The sequence below is a fragment of the Uloborus diversus genome, chromosome 8, assembly GCF_026930045.1.
Source record: "Uloborus diversus isolate 005 chromosome 8, Udiv.v.3.1, whole genome shotgun sequence".
NCBI lineage: Eukaryota > Metazoa > Arthropoda > Arachnida > Araneae > Uloboridae > Uloborus > Uloborus diversus.
In genome coordinates this window covers 2,597,663-2,619,506 of record NC_072738.1, presented here as the reverse complement: position 1 = coordinate 2,619,506, position 21,844 = coordinate 2,597,663, and the positions used below count along the sequence as shown (strand labels likewise).

At 35.6% G+C, this 21,844-nt stretch overlaps 1 protein-coding gene across 1 annotated transcript in view; it reads right to left on the bottom strand.

The window, feature by feature from the left end:
• LOC129227868 (phospholipid-transporting ATPase VA-like) overlaps window positions 1-21,844 on the bottom strand; it is a 195,687-nt gene that overhangs the window by 27,332 nt on the left and 146,511 nt on the right. Inside the window, exon 14 of the mRNA XM_054862487.1 lies at window positions 5,496-5,576. Within this exon, the coding sequence (XP_054718462.1) occupies window positions 5,496-5,576 (81 nt within the window). The remainder of the gene's footprint in view (window positions 1-5,495; window positions 5,577-21,844) is intronic.

Here is a 21,844-nt window from a genome sequence, read left to right as displayed (position 1 = left end):
TGTTTGCTGGTTTTTTAACCTTTTCCATTCCGGATTTGTACTTTATATACGTTGTCATATTTTATTCACTATGCAGTACAAAGTTTTCGACTACTTTTTATATATATATAGATATTAGGACTCGCGCGACCGATTGTTCAACAATTAAGCCATCGGCATCGGCGGCCGATGCTAACTTGCTGGATACATCGGCCCATCGGTCTTAAAATACATCGAAAAACCGATGGAATTGGCCGATGTTTTTGAAAAAGAAAAAAAAAAAAAGGACCTTTGCTGTTTTACTTTTTAATACAAAGTAAAGGAAAATATTGCTCTCATATAAAATTTACTCAAATTTCAGTATGAATTTCTTTTTCAGTCACTCCTGAAAGAGTTTTTAAGACTACATTCAGGTACCAAACAATTTAATTATTGTGTTTTTTCTTGCAGCTGGATGTACGTATATATCTCTCATAAGTCATAACTCAAAAATGGTAAGCTGTAGAAGGTTAAATTTTCGCATGTGGGGTGTGCGTACGTTCCAGTTGTGCACTTCCCTTTTTGTTTTCGATCGGATATTCTGAAAAGCCTACTCATTTTTTGTGGCTATTAATTACTTACTTCAATGCAAAACTAATATAGCGTCTCAGACTGACGAACATTTGGTGATATATTGCCGAATTGGAGACTATGGAAACAAATATGAGATAGCAAAACCGGTTTTTGGGTCATTTTGTTAGATTCCCGTTGAACCGACAGTAATTTTTAATATTTCGATATTTGTAATATGAACCACAGTAATGCAGTCTTTTCAAAATCGCATCGGCGGAGCTACAAGTTTGGGGCCTATCGAAATACATTTTTTTTCCCTATTTCTCTATCACAGAAGTTGTAAACATTTACCATAAACATTTATTTGTAACTCCTGCGGTGCCCCTATGGCTATGGAGTCTCTCGCACAATTGCAACATTTGCTATATTTTAAATCCGCCACTGCACATCAAAACAAACTCAGGTGCAAGTTTTAAAAGGTTTTTCTGCTCCATGTTTATGATTATTTTGAACTCTATTTTTTACGACTATTTTTTGAATTTCCGAGAACACTTGCCTGCCCCTCTTCCCACTCCCTCAATTTCTGAAATTAAACTCTAGTTATACTTCTGAGTTGTTTAAAACTAACACCATTCATAAAATTAGATATTTTGTTTTCAAACTTTATCTATTGTTTAGAAAGAATGTAAAGCATTAATGTAAGAAATTGATTAAAGACGTTTTGAATGGTGACACAATTCGGAAATCAAAGGGACTTATGATTTTTTTCCTCGGAAGTGCTGAAGTAGATTCAGAAACTCCGAGGCGTTGGTGGTAGCGGTTCTGTACTAAAAAAATGAGGCCGAAGTTGGGGCCGAAGTGTCAGTTACTCCAAAATCTGAGAGTGACCCTCTCCCCCCAACCCTCCCTCGTCGTTTCAAGCATTTCGTAAATATTTAGCGATTATTTATTTTGATCAAGAAATGTCATTTTGCGTATTTCTCATACTTGTTTCACCTATATTTCGTAATGCACGATCTTTTTTGCATCATTAATAGCGATCGTTTTTTTTCTGTTGTAAGTAACTAATTTTATGTATTTATATAAAATCAATGAATAAGTGATTTTCATTTTTTATAGAAAAGTTTCAAGGATTTTCTATTATGCAATTTTTTAAATTCCAGAAAATTATTGTTGAATTGAAAAATTTAATTTGAACTTATTGGCAAAGCTTCATAAAAGATTAAACAACCAAATTGTTCAATATTATGTGTGCAAACATCAGACCAAGTAGTGTATGTTCAGTTATTAACTTGGTGTAAATATTGAGTTTGTTTATTGCACCAGAGTTTTAAGAACCTCGCTCTTTTCATGACTATTTCTTTTTTCAGCAAAATTTATGTCACTGTTATAGCTTTTATGAAAAATGCAAACTTTTATATTCATAAATTTTAAATAAGTATAAAAATATTCCTATTATGATTTAATATTGTAATTTATCTGTTACCTTTTTTGTTTAATTTGATGATTAAAAAATGTCTACGTGCAATCTTTCCACTTTAATTACTTAATTTGTTGACGGTTTAATAGTTTTATTCTTTTTTTTTTTTTTTTTTGAATGATTAAACAACATAATTTAATGTTTTTTAACTGTGTTTAGTGTACCTAAATCCATACATTATTACAATATTACTGAAATTTCAGTTATATGTGCAATTTTAGAAACAAAAACAAGTCAATTGGTTATTAAACAGTCTCTTTGTTTTTCTTCCTTGTTTTTCTTTTTTTTTTTTTTTTTGGCTGTTGTTCTTTCTCGTTCACCATACAGCAGTCAAAAAAGGAGAAGCATAACTACACCCTATACAGATTGTACGTAGTACGATCCAAAAGTTCGGGGATAAGCTGTATAAAACCTTACCCAGAATAGTTCTCATTACCGAAGCACATTCACCTTCAAAAGGTCACCTTGAGGGACTGTGTACTTCTGCCAATGTTCATATAACTTTTGGAAACACTACTGGAAGCCATTTTTCGCTACCTTCTGTGATGCAGCTTTAACTACTCCTGACGGAAGAAAGCAGCATCTATGCAAATGTTTTTTTGCTGGGAACAGGTAAAAGTCACACGGAGCTAAGTCCGACGAAACGTTATGTTATTTGTTTGTCATATCAGAGTATTGACCAATCGAACCGTGCATCCTCAACATGAAAGTCGCCTTTTTCCAAACGATGAAGTTAAAGCAGCAGCGCAAGAGGCCTTACAGGAGGTTGCGAAAAATGTCTTCCAGGTGTGCTTCTAAAAGCTATACGAACGTTGGCAGAAGTGCATAGTCGTCCAAGGTGACTATTTTGTAGATAGATGTGCTTCGGTAATGTGAACTATTCAGGGTAAGGTTTCATACAACTTGTCCTCGAGCTTTTAGATCATACTACGTACGTATGCGTTTTCAACTTACTATTTCATAACGTTTTAGAGTGACGCAAGTTTACGCGCATGAAAACATCACAAGAGAATTTACGATAATTAACTGAGGAGGCATTCAAAATGGATATTTCGATCATCTATATGTTCTTCGGTACATATGCATGTACAGATGTGCCGAAAAAGTTTAAATTGGGTGATTGTAAAATAGAAATTTAGGTCGAAATCTGATTTTTTTTTTTTTTTTTGTGATTACGATTCCTTATTCGTAGAAAGGAAGTAAAGTGAAATGACTCAATGATCCTTTAAAGCCCTGACAATCTTATCAATTTATTTCTGTTTGATTTTTTTTTTTTTTTTTTTTTTTTGCCATCGGCCAACGGCAACGGCAATCGGCCATTTGGAGGAAAACAATCGGCCATCGGCCATCTTTGAACAATCGGCATCGGCCCATCGGCCAAAAAATGCCATCGGTCGAGCCCTAATAGATATCACAACTCTTAATAATATTAGATTCAAGAAATCAGTTTGATTTTCCCACCTTTACATTTTCTTAATACTAAGTATAGTTCTTTATTCTAAGACCATTTGAGGCATTATGCATGAGGCACTATTTTCAAAGCATTATATAATAGGAATAAAATAAGGATTGTGGAGGTGAAAGGGGGGGGGGATATTAATCTAGGATTTTTGGAATCTCTACAATGATTTTAAGATTTAAAGGGTATTATGAAATAGCTTTAAAATCTCAAGCTGTAAACTCTAATAGCAAGGGCGCCCATATAGGGGGGGGGGGGCTCGAGCCCCCCCCCCTAGGAAATTAGAACTTCCTTGCTTTTATTACTTTTTTCTTTGGAAAAATATAAAAATATTTCTTCTCCAGCCATCTTACTACTATTATATATGCGAAAGTTTGTCTGTATGGATGTATGAATGTTTGTTACTCTTTCACGCAAAAACTACAGAACGGATTTTGATAAAACTTTACAATAATATAGCTTATGCATCGGAATAACACATAGGGTAGTTTTCGTAGCGTTATGGGGGGCAAAACCTACTTAGGGGGGCAATAAAACACAATTTTTGTATGAATTCTCTAATATTGGGATGAAAAAATACTTGCACATATTAACATTATATGTCCATCGAAAGCTCTGATTTTTCTGCAGAAGATGGTACTTGTTCGAAATTTCTAAGTAGAATAAAAAACGAGTTATGAGCTTTTTAGTTCCATGTTCGAAGGCTTTCCTCAACTCAATACAGTATTTAGTGTATCATCTCAACTCCCTGTCGATAGCGACAATTGTTGTATTGTTGACTATCTTTGCTTTTCGTGACTGTTCAAGTCAAATCTTGAAGTAAGATTTTTGCACAAGATTGGCAAATAATACATGACTTGGCTGATCATTTTCCATTTAAACGGAGCTTTAATGTAATTAATGGTTTTTATTATTATTTATGCTGATTGAACACTTACTCATTATCCAATCAACTAGCAGATCGCCAAAATTTTTGGAGAAAGATTTCCGTAGCTGATGGCAGCTTTTTCAACGTCGCTGTTTTTGAAGTCGAAGACTACGTCATAATGTTTCTCAGCTTTCACCATGTAAACAAACTATCGCTTTATCAAAGAATTTTCAAAAAACTTTTTTTGCCGTGTTAAATAATCCAGCAACTAAATTAGGCAAATCCGTAAACAGCACAAAAACTTCTATTACTTTTCCTTTTGCACAATTTCAAACAGTCACCAGATTTTACTACTTATTTTGGAAACATTTCGGATGAAACTGTTTAGCGCCATTTTATGGTGACCAAAAGTATCTCAGCACCTGGCGATAATATCTCAATGAAAATTAATCTCATATCGTTTTACAAAAGAAGGAAAGAAGGGGGGGGAGCATCATCGAAGGTACCCCAAAACGACTCTCGCAAATTCGGTAAAATCGCACCAAGAGCCCACAATGATTGAAATTCCCCAAAATAACTAAAGCAAGTATAAGGGGATTACAAGCGCAGCTACTTTTTTTAATCACTTCGTTCTTCATTAGCCATACAGAGAAGGTTTTAGACTCCATGTTAAAAAATAAAGTATCAACAGATTAATCTTTTTAAACATAAGATGATTAATTTCATGTTTTGGAAATTCGTTTAAGCTTAAATATAGTGCTTTCGTTTCTAAATCAATACTATTTTGTTCTTTAAACTTATTGCTATTTTAGTTTTATGGGTAAGGAAGGCACTCGATTTTTAATCACGTCAAAAAGATGTGTTTTAAATTCTTTCACTTAAAACAGAAAACAAAAGCAAGTAACGATTTTTTCTCATAATTATTACTGACCCAGGCAACGCCGGGTATTTTTGCTAGTTAATGAATAAATAATTGAAGATGTCAAATTTTAATGACTCTAATGTCCTGAAATCTGCCACTATGGGGAAAATATCCTGCTAAACCATGGTGAAAATTTCTGAGCCCCCCCTTACAATTTTGCATATGGGCGCCCATGTCTAATAGTCTTATAATCTTAAATAATTCATTCAGAGTATGTAAGGGAAAAAAAACTTACTTTTGATCTGGCGTTGAGGGTGATTATTTCCATATCAGTTGAAAACAGTTTGCATGAATAAGCGATGTTCACGGCGGTCTCCTGCAAAATTAATAAACAGAGCTTAGAAGGTTTTAACTGCGAATTTCTACTTAATTAAGTTTGAATGCTGGGCTTTTCTGGATTTTTTGAGAGTGGTTTGAAATTCTTTATTAAGATCTGGCCACTGTCACAAAAAGAATTCAGTTTTAAAAGCATAAAAAATTCAAAAAAAAAAAAGAGCAATCTCTTAAAATGTGTTGTGGCAAAAAATATTTAATAAATAAATAAATAAATAAAGTCTTCAAAATTAATCTTTTCGCACAATTTAATTTAACAAATTTTAGTTTTATAGTTAAAAAAAAAGTACTTTTGAAATAATAAACTGAAAAATAGCTTTGGAAACGTGAAACTAAAAACAGCACAGAGGTGAAACGTGCATAAGATAGAGACAGAATATTAAGAACACATTGTCTACTAGTTCAGTTCGAGGTTGAATCCTAAAATGCTTATAAAAAAAGGCTAAATTAAACAAGCGGAGATCAAAAATGAATTTCAAACGCGGCAAGACACTTTCACATTATGTTGGAAAATCATGCGAAAAGAAATCCTTAAGTTAAATTAGAGTAGACCCTCGTTTTACGAGGGTTTATTTTACGCGGATTTTATTATATGTGGTTTAAGATTTGACACCCTTTATTTTATTTTACGCGGATGAGTTTTGATTTTACGATGATGCGGCATTGCAAACTGATTAAGTTTTCACCTCTTTCAAAATCCAAACTCTTGAGATTGCAGATAACACAAAATAATCTGTATTTTGGCATGCTAATAAGCGTGGTTGGGCAAAGCGTTACTGCCCTACAAAGATCTACATCGAAAAATAGTTAATGTCCTTAAAAAGAATATCATAACCAGCTCTTTTTTTTTATAAACACTAAGTTAATTCACGTTTTCTGTATGCGCGTTGTGCATATGTATCGGAAATATATACACATTAAACTTATAAATATTTATCTATTACTAGAATGAAGTTTTTTTTTTTCCATCTATGGAACATAACTCTTGTTTTAACGCTACTATTAAGTCTTAATGTACGCATCTTTGATTTACGTGGCATTCTCGTGGAACGTAACCCCCGCGCAAAACGAGAGTGCATTCTTTATTTCAACTTTCTGAAAATTTCAGGAAAACTAAAATAAAACACTGAGCATGCGTGTTTTGAAAGCTGTAAGAACATTAAAACGAATAAGAAAAACATAAAAACAGAGTCCAATTTCCCAATAGGCAGAGTAGGCAGTGTATAGGGCGGCAAATTTTGCTTCAATCTCATTCTTTAAATTATTATTCTTGAAAATAAAACATCAGTCCTTTTTTTAATCCCAAAACAGTGACATAACTGGTCCTAACTTATCAGCGGACTTGACCGTATTTGTCGAAACCACAGAAAATGCGGTATGAGACTTCTAATGGATAATCAGTTTCATTTTTAGCTTGCGGCAGGGACGGAGTACATCTCCTGTAGAAAACATGTTTTTGATCTATACATTCCATATTCCAAGAAGTTCCTTCCCAGCCCCAAGAAGAGAGTCTCAGGTAAAACAGACATAACATCTGGTTTCTCTTAAAAAGACTATGAGCAGCACTGCAAGGGCTGAATGACCATTAGTCCAGTCAATGAACACATTGTAGCGTGCATGGTAGTTAGTAAGTAAACATACTAAAAGTCCCCGACCCTGAGGGGTGAGCTAAAGGTGGGACGGAGGGGGGAAGAAAACTTTGGGTTTTTCGAGAAAATGTCGGAAACGGTGGAAAAAATGCGTCTAAAATAAAAATTCAAGCTAAATAAATTTACTATGAAACTGTTTCTACACATATGTGTCAAATTTCCAATAATTTTCCGGGTATACGTTATGAAAAATCGATGATTTTAGGAAAAATTCTCTCTTTTTGTCAAATTTTTGCTCCTAGTGCTTCCCAGGATCAGTATTCATGAAAATTGTTACAGACAAAGTTACAGAGCTTTAAATTTCCTTCAATTTGATATGCTATTTTGTTATATTTTATTCAACCAATCAAAAGTTACAGAATTTCAAACACGCACTTTCATGGCAAAAAATGGAACACTTGACATTCACAAATTTCAAACCGACTCGAAAGGATCGCGCACTACCTCTTTTTTCAATGAATTCGACAATCATGATGGACAATAAAGAAGTATTTGTGGATTACTACAACACAAATGATGTTTAAGGTGTGTGTGTGGGGGGGGGTCGTGAAATTGCGACTTTGTGACAAGGGGGGGGGGGAAGAGTAAGAAGGGTGACATCAAGCATTTTTTAATACGAATATGTGTGTGAAAAGTAGCTTGTGAAACGAACTTTGTGACAAAGGGAAGGGAGAGGTAAGGGGGGTAGAGCGTTAAAAATGTTGAAAAAAAGTGTGACATTATTTATATGGACATCAATTTACCAAGGAATCGGACGAAGATTTGCAAAATTACGTATATGTCGTATGAATTGGTGGACTGAGGACGTGCAGAAAGTCAGCACTAACTATACATACTGTTTAAGGAAATTTATAACGACATTGATTTAATTAAATTTTAATTTGTTGTTATTGAAGATACCTAGTTTACAAAACTGTTAGGTAAAAAGAGACGACTGTATAAACCATAAGGACATCAACGTCAGTTAGAAAATTGAAACGACGATCAAACAAGGTTTCGGTCCAACTTTCATAATAACAGTCAGCTGACAAATCCGCTAATGATGAAGCTGCTGAAAAAGGAGACAAATACTCTCCGAGCTTTAGGTGATGTTGACGTTGATATTGCGAAGACGGCTATCATCAGATGGCTAACTTCTTTGGTAGCTATCATTTGAGAGGTTGCCCTCTTGATAGCCAAATCCTCAACTGATCACAACATTCTGCCAGAAATCTAAAATCATACAACATGTTTCTAAGGTATATATCAACAGTTCTTCTTCCTCTGAATCCATTGAAGCTGCTGGGGTCATATCAATCTCTCATGGTGTGGTGCTTTAGCCACAGAAAAGTCCCTCAATGAGTTCCGTTACAGATCATTTATCAAAATAGCTGCAAACATTAAGACTGATCTCTAACTCTGCCGTACCACCAAGTTAATCTGTAGCTAGGAACTAAATGGTGAAGTACCGTATTGTGTGTTTTATGAAAGGAGGAATGAGTAACTCGTGCTGAAACTCTTGGAATTGGATGTTGCTTCTGACGAAATTTGGAAGATGATTTTGACAGATTGCTTTTCTACAAATGACCAGGAGGTCACTTGTAGAAAATCATCATTAGACTACTCTGTCGCAAGCTTGCATTGCAAGGGCAGTTGCAACAACAGAAGCAAAATATTTATCCAGGACGAAGGGGACGACGATGACATCAATATATTACCAATTTCTATGGACAACTTTTCCACTGCTGATGACATGACCCTTTCGCCTCAGAATAGAACCAAGATGTCACCTTAAAGATGATATTTTCATTTTCTAATTACTATCAGTCCATATTCCATGTAAACACTTTCAAAATATGATTAATAATAATGTAATAAAAACTATAATTGCAAAAAGGTGCTGCCGGTCAGCTAGCTACATTTACCTTATTCCTATTATTAAAATTTTTATTATCCTGCTATAACGTCACATATTCATTTCAATAAGAGTAACGAAATTGAGTACATGCTAGAACTTCATGGTTTTTGATTGCTTGTCAGCTAGATGTCGCTATGATTAGGCATAGGCTTCGTATTTCTTTGGTATCAGGTTTGAATCTGCAGTTCAAGTGTTCAGCCGGTGGTTTTTCAAGACACAGAAAAACGTCAAGGTCCTTGTCACATGATTGCTGCACAAGATCCCTTGAGCGCCTGCTGGGCACAGACACTCTGAGACAGAAAGAGCGAGATAACTTTTTTTTTTGTTGAAAAGTATTGGTTTTCAAGAACGCGTGCCTAAAATAGCACTGAAAATGTGACATACATGTATGAAAACAATTCCACAATAAATTTAGTTAACTTTTACTTTTATTCAGAACACACTTTTCCTGCCGTTTCCGAGATATAATCGAAAACCACAAAATTTGGCTCTGCCTTTCCACCTTTAACTCCCCCCCCCCCCCCCCCAGCGTCGGGGACTTTCAGAATATTTACATATTAATTACTTCTAAGAAATTTCTTACTGAGAAAATGCTGGCTTTCTGCACATCCTCAGTTCACTTTCGTTAAATAATGCCATGGGTGTGGAGCTAATTCATATACTTCATATATATACGTAGTTCTGCAAATCTTCGTCGGATTTCTTGGTCAGGGGCTGTTCATAAATGATGTTACACTTTTTCTCAACATTTTGACCCCCTCCCCATCTGTCACAAAGTACTTTTCATAAACTAATTTTTATAAACATATTCGTATTAAAAAATGCTTGATGTCACACATCTTACTCTTTCCCACCCCCTTGTCACTAAGTCATAATTTTACGACCCCCCCCCCAACCCTTAAACATCATTTGTGGTGTAGTAATCCACAAATACTTCTTTATTGTCCATCAGGATTGTCGAATTCATTGAAAAAAGAGGTAGTGCGCGATCCTTTCGAGTCAGTTTGGAATTTGTGAATGGCAAGTATTCCATTTTTTGCCATGAAAGTGCGTGTTTGAAATTCTGTAACTTTTGATTGGTTGAATAAAATATGACAAAATAGCATATAAAATTGAAGGAAATTTAAAGCTCTATAACTTTTTCTGTAACAATTTTCATGAATACTGATCCTGGGAAGCACCAGGAGCAAAAATTTGACAAAAAGAGAGAATTTTTCCTAAAATCATCGATTTTTCATAACGTATACCGGGAAAATTATTGAAAATTTGACACATATGTGTAGAAACAGTTTCATAGTAAATTTATTTAGCTTGAATTTTTATTTTAAACGCATTTTTTCCACCGTTTCCGACATTTTCTCGAAAAACCCAAAATTTTCTTCCCCCCTGTCTCTCACCTTTAGCTCACCCCCCAGGGTCGGGGACATTCAGTATGTTTACTTACTAACTACCCCCAACGATATTCAGAAGTCAAAAATTATCGCATATTCCATGCACGCTACACCCCTGTTTTGAGCACTCATTGACTGCACTACATTATTTCCTTCTGCGTTCAAAAAGACCATTTTATTCATCTTATACCCTTAGGAGTGTTTATCACAAAACATTACTTAAATGTTTAAAAATAATGGGAAAGTAATTTGGGTAGTACTTCCGCTCAGTAAGTTAGTTAAAACCTACTCCGTTCGGAAAAGCTTAAATACTCTTTTATTCTTTATTTGTAGAAACCATTTAATTGTAGAACGAAACAATTTTTTTTTAAAATTTTTAATATGTATTGTTTATTTACTATAGGTGACGCTTTAAAACTCCAGAATTTGATAGTTTTAATATATGTTGATTTTGTTCGGTTACTTTGTTCAATGAAAAAGTGAACTAAATTCTGTTTTCGTCAATTTAAATGCCACTGTCACTGTCTAATGAAAGTGTTTAAAATCGAATGCAAAATTTCAGACACACAAATACTAAACGGCAGAATATAATTGTAACAAATAGTTTTTGAATTTATCACGCTTTTGAAACGAACTAAAAAGGATTTAAAAAAAAAAAACTCTTTAAGCCTTGTGTATAGATTTAAAATCCCAAAGAGATTCAGCATGCCTCACAGATTGCCTGAAAAGTTTGTGATTGCGAATTTTAATAGCAATCAAAATACTTGCAATTTTTAAAAGGAAAAACATGGGGTGCATGAACTACATCACTATAAGAAGTATAAAGAGTACATACAAATATATATTTTCACGAAAATAACGCTACCTGTGATTTCGCGTTTTGAATATTTTGCGAATTTACTATTAACAAAATCAAAATTTGATTATAATCTTAATATATAAAAATCAATGTCCTGAGATAATATATATACATATATATATACATATATATATATATCAACGCACAGCCGAAACCGCTGAAGCTTCAGACTTGAAATTTGGCAGGCATGTCCGCATGATTACGAAAGTAACCACTAAGAAAGGATTTTTCGAAATCTCAATTAGTTCGGGAGAAATTAATTAAAACCTCTTAATTTCTGAGAAATTAAAACCTGTCATTGAATTCAAATCCCTTATTTTCGAAGGCTTTCCTCCATTCAAATCATTATTCAGTACTTCATCTCAACTTTTGGTCGATAGTGAACTATAAATTTAATATTGTTTTTGTTTCTCACGTGATTCTTCGAGGCTTTTCTTAAGTCAAATAATTCGCAAATAATTTTCAGTATTACAGATCGGACCCTTTTTTTCTTACTTTGTGTAAATTTTGTTGGCAAGCTGTTTTACTATTCAATTTTTGGTTTTTAAATAACATCATTTGTTTCTTGCAAATGTAATTAGAAAGGTTTAATTTGTTATTTTGTTTGATTTTATTATAAAACTTACTTTTTTAAAAACTCATTGAGGATGGAGCACATCAATGTGAACGGAACTATTCTTCCTCATCATGTCGTTAATATTACAGGTGATGGTGCATGTCTTTTCCGATCTCTTTCGTTTTTATTGTATAATAGTGAAGCTATGTTTAATGAAATTCGTGCTACCATAGTTAATTACGTTTATAATCATTGGGATCAATTTTCTATTATGTCATGTGATAAACACGGTAATAATTATGAAAGCTCCGAAGATTACTTAGTGGATATGTCGCAGGTTCATGTTTTTGGTGGATTCTGTGAATTATTCGCTGCTGGAGACATTTTTCAGTTCTTATTTGAAGTTTATTTTGAAGGCAAATTTTATGCAAAATTTGGAAATGACACTTTTCCAGTGAGAAGACTGAAATTTAGTGGTGATCTTTCAAATGGACACTTTGATGTTTACATACCGGTAAATGAAGCCAGTATAGTCTCTGAAAGTAGCACAGAATCACTCCATAATACCACTGATTTTGAAAACACTAAGGAAAAAAGGAAAAAAAGACGAGCCAGATTTTCAAATGCTACACGTAAAAAGCAGTTGAAAACTGCGGTCAAAAAATATCAACAAAGTCACCCAGAAACTTTAGCTGCTGCTGTGAAGAAATATCAAACAAGTCACCCAGAAGCTTTAGCTGCTGCTGTCAAGAAATATCAAACAAGTCACCCAGAAGCTTTAGCTGCTGCTGTCAAGAAATATCAAACAAGTCAACCAGAAGCTGTAGCTGCTGCTGTGAAGAAATATCAAACAAGCCACCCAGAAGCTGTAGCTGCTGCTGTCAAGAAATATCAAACAAGATACCCAGAAGCTGTAGCTGCTGCTGTCAAGAAATATCAAACAAGCCACCCAGAAGCTTTATCTGCTGCTGTCAAGAAATATCAAACAAGTCACCCAGAAGCTTTAGCTGCTGCTGTCAAGAAATGTCAAACAAGTCACCCAGAAGCTTTAGCTGCATCAGTCAAAAAATATAAAAAAAATCACCCAGAAGCTCAGAGATCTGCTCAAAAAAATTATGAGAAACAAAATCCTGGTTTACGAACTGAACGCCGTTTACGTCCATGGAACACGAAAACCTACTCAGGTTTTGCATATGATTGTAATACAGAATATGAAAATGATATTGGTACTATGGACAATAAATGCCCAGTGTGCCATGCAAAAAAGTTCAAACGTGAAAGCCCAGGTTTGTGCTGCAGCGGGGGTAAAGTACAGCTTCCACCACTACCACCTCCACCAGAACCACTGTATAGTTTGCTCATGGGCCATCATCCAGATCACCGCCATTTTATTGATCGTATTCGGCAATACAACGGATGTTTTCAAATGACATCGTTTGGAGCCAAGCAAATTAAGGAGACTGGTTTCATGCCAACATTCAAAGTTCAAGGACAAGTTTACCATTTGTGTGGAAGTTTGCTCCCAGAAACAGAGCAACAGGCTCAATTCTTACAGATATATTTCGTAGGTGATGATGAAAAAGAAGCTCACATAAGGTCACACAACTATCCTGGTGTCAAGCCAGACTTGGTAAAGCAACTTCAACATATGCTGCATGAAGTAAATAATTACATCAAGGATTTAAAAACTGCGTTAGATAAGGTGCCACTTGAGTGTCGAAATTTTCAAGTAATGATTCATGCAGATCGTATGCCTGCCAATGCACATAAAGGACGTTTCAATGCACCATCAGCCAACGAGGTGGCTCTGGTGATTGTAGGACAGCAGTTTCAGCAGAGAGACATCATCCTTGAAAGCCGCAATGCAAAACAGCAACGAATAAGCGAACTCCATAGGGCATATGATGCCCTGCAATATCCTCTCATGTTTTGCTATGGGGAAGATGGATATTCAGTTGATGTACTTCAGCAAGATACTGCTGATAAGTTGGGGCCTACTACTAAATTACCTGTCAAGAAAACTGTTTCTGCAGCTCAGTTTTATTCCTGGCGTATAATGTTACGAGATACAGAAGAAAATTATCTGTTACGCTACTGTGCTCTTCTAAGTCAATTTTTAGTTGATGAGTATGCTAAGATAGAAACTGAAAAACTGAATTTTCTCAAATACAATCAAAGCAAACTGAGATCAGAGGAATACATTCATTTAAGAGATGAAGTAGGAAGGTATGATGCTGATCAAATAGGACAGAGAGTGGTATTACCATCATCGTTTATCGGTGGACCCCGTTACATGCACGAACGAGCTCAAGATGCCATGTCATATGTACGTCATTATGGAAGTTCAGATTTATTTATAACTTTCACGTGTAACCCAAAATGGAAAGAGATTCAGCGAGAATTGTATCCCGGACAGAAGCATTATCAACGTCATGACATCATTGCGAGAGTTTTCCATATGAAAGTGAAGGAGTTTATGGATCTTATAGTTAAAGGACAAGTTTTTGGTAAAGTTCGGTGTCACATGTTATCTGTAGAGTGGCAAAAACGAGGGTTGCCCCATATTCATTGCCTGCTGTGGCTGGAAGAAGCCATTACTGCTGATATGGTTGATAAAGTTGTGTGTGCTGAAATTCCAGATGTTGATCGTGATCCCCTTCTCTATGATATTGTTAAGGCTAATATGATTCATGGGCCATGCGGAAGAGTAAATACATTTTCTCCTTGCATGAAAGATGGTTGCTGCACAAAACGATATCCTCGCCCTTTCGTCCAAGAAACGCAGAGGGGACTAGATGGTTATCCTTTGTATCGTAGGAGAACTCCAGAGGACGGTGGTTTCACAGTTAATCTTAAAGGATTTCAGTTAGATAACAGATGGGTTGTACCATACAATCCCGTTTTGTTGCGTACTTTTGAATCTCATATCAATGTTGAGATAACGAATTCCGTAAAATCCATAAAGTATGTTTGCAAATACATCACTAAAGGAAATGATCAAGCAGCCTTCATTTTAAAGAATGATAAAGATATTGATGAGATAGAGATATACGAATCTGGCAGATATATCAGCAGTTCAGAAGCAGTGTGGAAAATATTGGGATTTCCTATTCATGAGAGATACCCTGCAGTAATTCATCTTGCTGTGCATCTGGAAAATGGCCAACGTGTTTACTTCACCGCACAAAATATTCATAACAAAGTTGTAAAACCTCCAGAGACAACACTTTCGGCATTCTTCAACCTTTGCAAAATTGATGAGTTTGCCAGAACACTTCTGTATGTTGAAGTTCCTTCGTATTATGTGTGGCAACAGAATAAAAAGTTTACAAGACGTAGGCGGGGAGAGAAAATTGATCAATGGCCAGGGATAAAGAAAGATTCTGCTTTAGGACGCGTTTACACAATTCATCCTAACAATGTTGAGTGTTACCACCTACGCCTCCTCCTCCATCATGTTAGAGGTCCAACATCTTTTTCTTATTTAAAAACTGTAAGCAATGTTGAATACCCTACATTCAAAGCTGCATGCATGGCAATGGGATTGCTCGAGGATGATAAACAGTGGCAATACACTATTGAGGAAGCTATTTTAAGCAGCTCATCATTCAAACTGCGAGAACTTTTTTCAGTGATCTTGGTATTTTGTCATCCCTCTGATCCACGAAGCCTTTGGGAAAAGTACAAGGACAGTTTTTCAGAAGACATCCAGTTTCAGCATGAAAGACAACTGCAAGACTCCGCTCTTTCAACTAAGGACAAAGCGTACAACCAATGCTTGATTCTGATTGAAGACACTGTTCAGACTCTGGGAGGTCAGCGCTTAATGGATTATGGTTTACCTCAGCCTGAGCGATTTGAGACTAATTTGCAAAACAGAGAGTACATGCGAGAAACAAATTTTGATCTTGAAGATTTGAAGAAAAAAGTACATAATGCTGAAGCCTCTCTAACAGGCGAACAGTCCAGCGTATATCAAAAGGTCCTCAACAGCCTCGAGTCTGGTACAGGCCAAATATTTTTCTTAGATTCACCTGGTGGAACTGGAAAAACATTTCTCTTAAATTTACTTCTTTCAAAGGTCAGAAGCAATAAAGGCATTGCCTTGGCAACTGCATCATCTGGAATAGCTGCAACGTTATTGGAGGGTGGAAAGACAGCTCATTCTGCTTTTAGATTACCCCTTAACCTCAATTACTCAGAGAATCCAACGTGCAATATTAAAAAACAGAGTAATTTGGCTAAGGTTTTACGTGATTGTAAACTCATTATCTGGGATGAGAGTACTATGGCTCATAAAGCAGGATTCGAGGCTCTTAATGCAACTCTCAAAGATCTAAGAAATTCTGAGGAAGTAATGGGTGGAGTAACTGTTCTACTAGCAGGAGATTTTCGGCAAACGTTACCGGTTGTACCTAGAGGAACACGTGCAAATGAAGTTAACGCATGCATCAAATCGTCGTATCTATGGCCTAAAGTGCAGAAACTTCGTTTGAGTAAGAATATGAGAGTTCATTTACATGGAGATGCGTCAGCGGAATTGTTTTCTAATCTTCTCCTTAAAATAGGAGACGGATTATATCCTGAATGTGCTGGCAAAATTATTATACCCCACGCACTCGCTACGATAGTAACGGAATTGCCAGATCTCATCGCCAAGATTTATCCTGATGTTGCTGATATAAAAAATAAGCCCATTGAATGGTTGTGCGAGCGTGCCATCTTATCTCCAAAAAATGATACAGCCGCAGAAGTCAACAGCATCTTATTAAAGTCGTTTACTGGAGAAGATATTTACTACAAATCTTTTGATACAACAACAAATCGTGATGATGCAGTGCAGTATCCAAAGGAGTTTCTTAATACCTTAGACCCTCCAGGTTTTCCACCTCACCTACTTCACCTGAAAGTTGGAACACCAATAATGCTACTACGAAACCTTTGTCCACCAAAGTTATGCAATGGCACCAGACTACAAGTGATTAGACTTAATAAGTATGTTATCGAAGCTACGATAATGACTGGATGTGCTCGAGGAGAGTTGGTTTTAATACCCCGCATTCCATTAATTCCGTCGGACTATCCTTTTGAATTTAGAAGAGTGCAGTTTCCTGTAAAAGTTTGCTTTGCAATAACCATTAATAAGTCGCAAGGGCAGACGTTAAAAGTAGCGGGGATCGATTTAAGAGAAGACTGTTTTTCACACGGCCAATTTTATGTAGCTTGCTCCAGAGTCAGTTCATCAAGCAGTTTAATAATTTTAGCACCAGAAAAAAAAACCAAAAATGTTGTATACAAAGAAGTTCTTGCTTAAACACACAGGCATAACAATAAAATGTGGATGGTCTGCGTTTTCAAAGAAAATCAATACTTTAAAATGATCGTTAATAACAGTTAAGGATCGGTTTAGGCCAAGGGCATATATATTAGGAGTCCAGGGGTCCGGGACCCTCCCAAAATTAGAAAAAAAAATTAAGCAAGCATACAATCCCGTTTTGTTGCGTACTTTTGAATCTCATATTAATGTTGAGATAATGAATTCCGTAAAATCCATAAAGTATGTTTGTAAATACATCACTAAAGGAAATGATCAAGCAGCCTTCATTTTAAAAAATGATAAAGATATTGATGAGATAGAGATATACGAATCTGGCAGATATATCAGCAGTTCAGAAGCAGTGTGGAAAATATTGGGATTTCCTATTCATGAGAGATACCCTGCAGTAATTCATCTTGCTGTGCATCTGGAAAATGGCCAACGTGTTTACTTCACCGCACATAATATTCATAACAAAGTTGTAAAACCTCCAGAGACAACACTTTCGGCATTCTTCAACCTTTGCAAAATTGACGAGTTTGCCAGAACACTTCTGTATGTTGAAGTTCCTTCGTATTATGTGTGGCAACAGAGTAAAAAGTTTACAAGACGTAGGCGGGGAGAGAAAATTGATCAATGGCCAGGGATAAAGATAGATTCTGCTTTAGGACGCGTTTACACAATTCATCCTAACAATGTTGAGTGTTACCACCTACGCCTCCTCCTCCATCATGTTAGAGGTCCAACATCTTTTTCTTATTTAAAAACTGTAAGCAATGTTGAATATCCAACATTCAAATCTGCATGCATGGCAATGGGATTGCTCGAGGATGATAAACAGTGGCAATACACTATTGAGGAAGCTATTTTAAGCAGCTCATCATTCAAACTGCGAGAACTTTTTTCAGTGATCTTGGTATTTTGTCATCCCTCTGATCCCCGAAGCCTTTGGGAAAAGTACAAGGACAGTTTTTCAGAAGACATCCAGTTTCAGCATGAAAGACAACTGCAAGACTCCGCTCTTTCAACTAAGGACAAAGCGTACAACCAATGCTTGATTCTGATTGAAGACACTGTTCAGACTCTGGGAGGTCAGCGCTTAATGGATTATGGTTTACCTCAGTCTGAGCGATTTGAGACTAATTTGCAAAACAGAGAGTACATGCGAGAAACAAATTTTGATCTTGAAGATTTGAAGAAAAAAGTACATAATGCTGAAGTCTCTCTAACAGGCGAACAGTCCAGCGTATATCAAAAGGTCCTCAACAGCCTCGAGTCTGGTTCAGGCCAAATGTTTTTCTTAGATTCACCTGGTAGAACTGGAAAAACATTTCTCTTAAATTTACTTCTTTCAAAGGTCAGAAGCAATAAAGGCATTGCCTTGGCAACTGCATCATCTGGAATAGCTGCAACGTTATTGGAGGGTGGAAAGACAGCTCATTCTGCTTTTAGATTACCCCTTAACCTCAATTACTCAGAGAATCCAACGTGCAATATTAAAAAACAGAGTAATTTGGCTAAGGTTTTACGTGATTGTAAACTCATTATCTGGGATGAGAGTACTATGGCTCATAAAGCAGGATTCGAGGCTCTTAATGCAACTCTCAAAGATCTAAGAAATTCTGAGGAAGTAACGGGTGGAGTAACTGTTCTACTAGCAGGAGATTTTCGGCAAACATTACCGGTTGTACCTAGAGGAACACGTGCAAATGAAGTTAACGCATGCATCAAATCGTCGTATCTATGGCCTAAAGTGCAGAAACTTCGTTTGAGTAAGAATATGAGAGTTCATTTACATGGAGATGCGTCAGCGGAATTGTTTTCTAATCTTCTCCTTAAAATAGGAGACGGATTATATCCTGAATGTGCTGGCAAAATTATTATACCCCACGCACTCGCTACGGTAGTCACGGAATTGCCAGATCTCATCGCCAAGATTTATCCTGATGTTGCTGATATAAAAAATAAGCCCATTGAATGGTTGTGCGAGCGTGCCATCTTATCTCCAGAAAATGACAGAGCCGCAGAAGTCAACAGTATCTTATTAAAGTCGTTTAGTGGAGAAGATATTTACTACAAATCTTTTGATACAACAACAAATCGTGATGATGCAGTGCAGTATCCAGAAGAGTTTCTTAATACCTTAGACCCTCCAGGTTTTCCACCTCACCTACATCACCTGAAAGTTGGAACACCAGTAATGCTACTACGAAACCTTTGTCCACCAAAGTTATGCAATGGCACCAGACTACAAGTGATTAGACTTAATAAGTATGTTATCGAAGCTACGATAATGACTGGATGTGCTCGAGGAGAGTTGGTTTTAATACCCCGCATTCCATTAATTCCGTCGGACTATCCTTTTGAATTTAGAAGAGTGCAGTTCCTGTAAAAGTTTGCTTTGCAATAACCATTAATAAGTCGCAAGGGCAGACGTTAAAAGTAGCGGGGATCGATTTAAGAGAAGACTGTTTTTCACACGGCCTATTTTATGTACCTTGCTCCAGAGTCAGTTCATCAAGCAGTTTAATAATTTTAGCACCAGAAAAAAAAAACCAAAAATGTTGTATACAAGGAAGTTCTTGCTTAAACACACAGGCATAACAATAAAATGTGGATGGTCTGCGTTTTCAAAGAAAATCAATACTTTAAAATGATCGTTAATGACAATTAAGGATCGGTTCAGGCCAAGGGCATATATATAAGGAGTCCAGGGGCCCCGGGACCCTCCTAAAATTAGAAAAATATAGGTAATAAGTAATTATTATAGGAGATTTTTATTTACTACGTGCACCAAACACTGTTATCCCCTGCTAATTCCATTACCCGAGCAATGCCGGGTACGGGAATGCTAGTATACATATAAATATTTCCCGATTCTTAAATTTTCTCTATTACGACGGGCTTGGGAAAATTAAAGTTTCATGAAAATAAGTGCTTTTAAGTATTTAAATTGACCTTGGATAAATCACTCAAGTGGAAGGGGGCGGGAGATTTCAAATCTGCTTAGGGGCAGCATGAAGCTTAATTCGGCCCTGCATAAAACATGAAGATGTTTTTGTATAAAAAAAAGTGAAATATTTCTGGACCATTCTTTTAAAATATGTTAGGTCCAGTGGTGTTCCTATAGGGTTCTACTCCATATACGCCGTATACTCTTAAACGATCACATACACAAATTGTGCGTAATGGATTACTGGGAGTATATCCTTAGAAAGATTGATGGGAACATCACTGGTTAGGTCTGATTAAATTAAATATGCTTGAGTATCAGGAAACTAGTTAGTACTAATATATTGCGTAGTTATAATTATAAATTCCAATCGTAGTTCAAACCGTAATCAAATAAATAAATAAATGAATGAATGAACAAATAAATAAAAAAAATAAATTGATAAAAACCATGAAATATTCTGAAAAGTGTTCTCTGACGTCAGGTGAGAAGGGCGACACTTACGCATTTTAATTTCCGATTTATTTGGTAGAAATCTAATACAAAACTGACAAAATATGGCATTAAAAACTCTTGCTGTTATAAGTTTCGAAAAAGTAGAGAATATCTGTCATTAAAATAATACCATTTTCAGCGATATCACTTTTTTGTTAAACTTATAACAAGATTTTAGAACTATTAAGGGGTCTAAGGACCCTTAACTTTCAAATTTTTCGATTTTCTGGAAAAAATATATGTTATGCACAGTTTAGTTCTGAACAATTTGATACCTTATTCATTACTATACGCCAAAAACTTTTCGAGTTATTGTAAAAATGCCTAAACTTTCCCCATAGAGATTTATGTTAACAGCAGCTGTTTAAGCCTCTTTTTCTCAGGTACCGGTTTCTTCGGTTTTCTCGTTTTGCGCGCACGATATCTCAGAAAGTTTCTCATATATTTCCGTAAAAGTTTTCATGCATGTTTGTCTGGTATAGTTTTATGATCTGAACCTAAATTTTAACAAAAAATGAAAGGTAATATTAAAAAATATATATATTTTTGCCCAAAATTTTGGAAATTTTTGATTATGTCTTGTAAAATTTCAAGAAATAAATAAATAATTTTAGAAAAAATAAACAAATTTAGGTTCAGGTCATAAATATACACCAGACAAACAAGTATGAAAAGTTTTACGGAAATATATAAGAAACTTTCTGAGATATTATGCGCGCAAAACGAGAAAACCGAAGAAACCGGCACCTTAGAAAAAGAGGCTTAAACAGCTGCTGTTAACATAAATCTCCAAGGGGAAAGTTTACGCATTTTTACGATAACTTGAAAAGTTTTTGGCGTATGGTAATAAATAAGGTATCAAATTGTTCAGAATTAAAATATGCAAAACATATATTTTTTCCAGAAAGTCGAAAATTTTGAAGGTTAAGGGTCCTTAGACCCCTTAATAGACAAATTGACGTTATAATACAAAAATAAAACAATATTAAGTCGTAAGTGAAACTTAAGACATAATTGGGAATTTCGTTTTCCACAATTTTCTACATCCAGGATAACCAAGATCCGTTTGTATTTGGGAACATCATTTTTACATAGAGTGTCGAGAGCAGGTTGTTTTCTCTGCAGTAACATAAC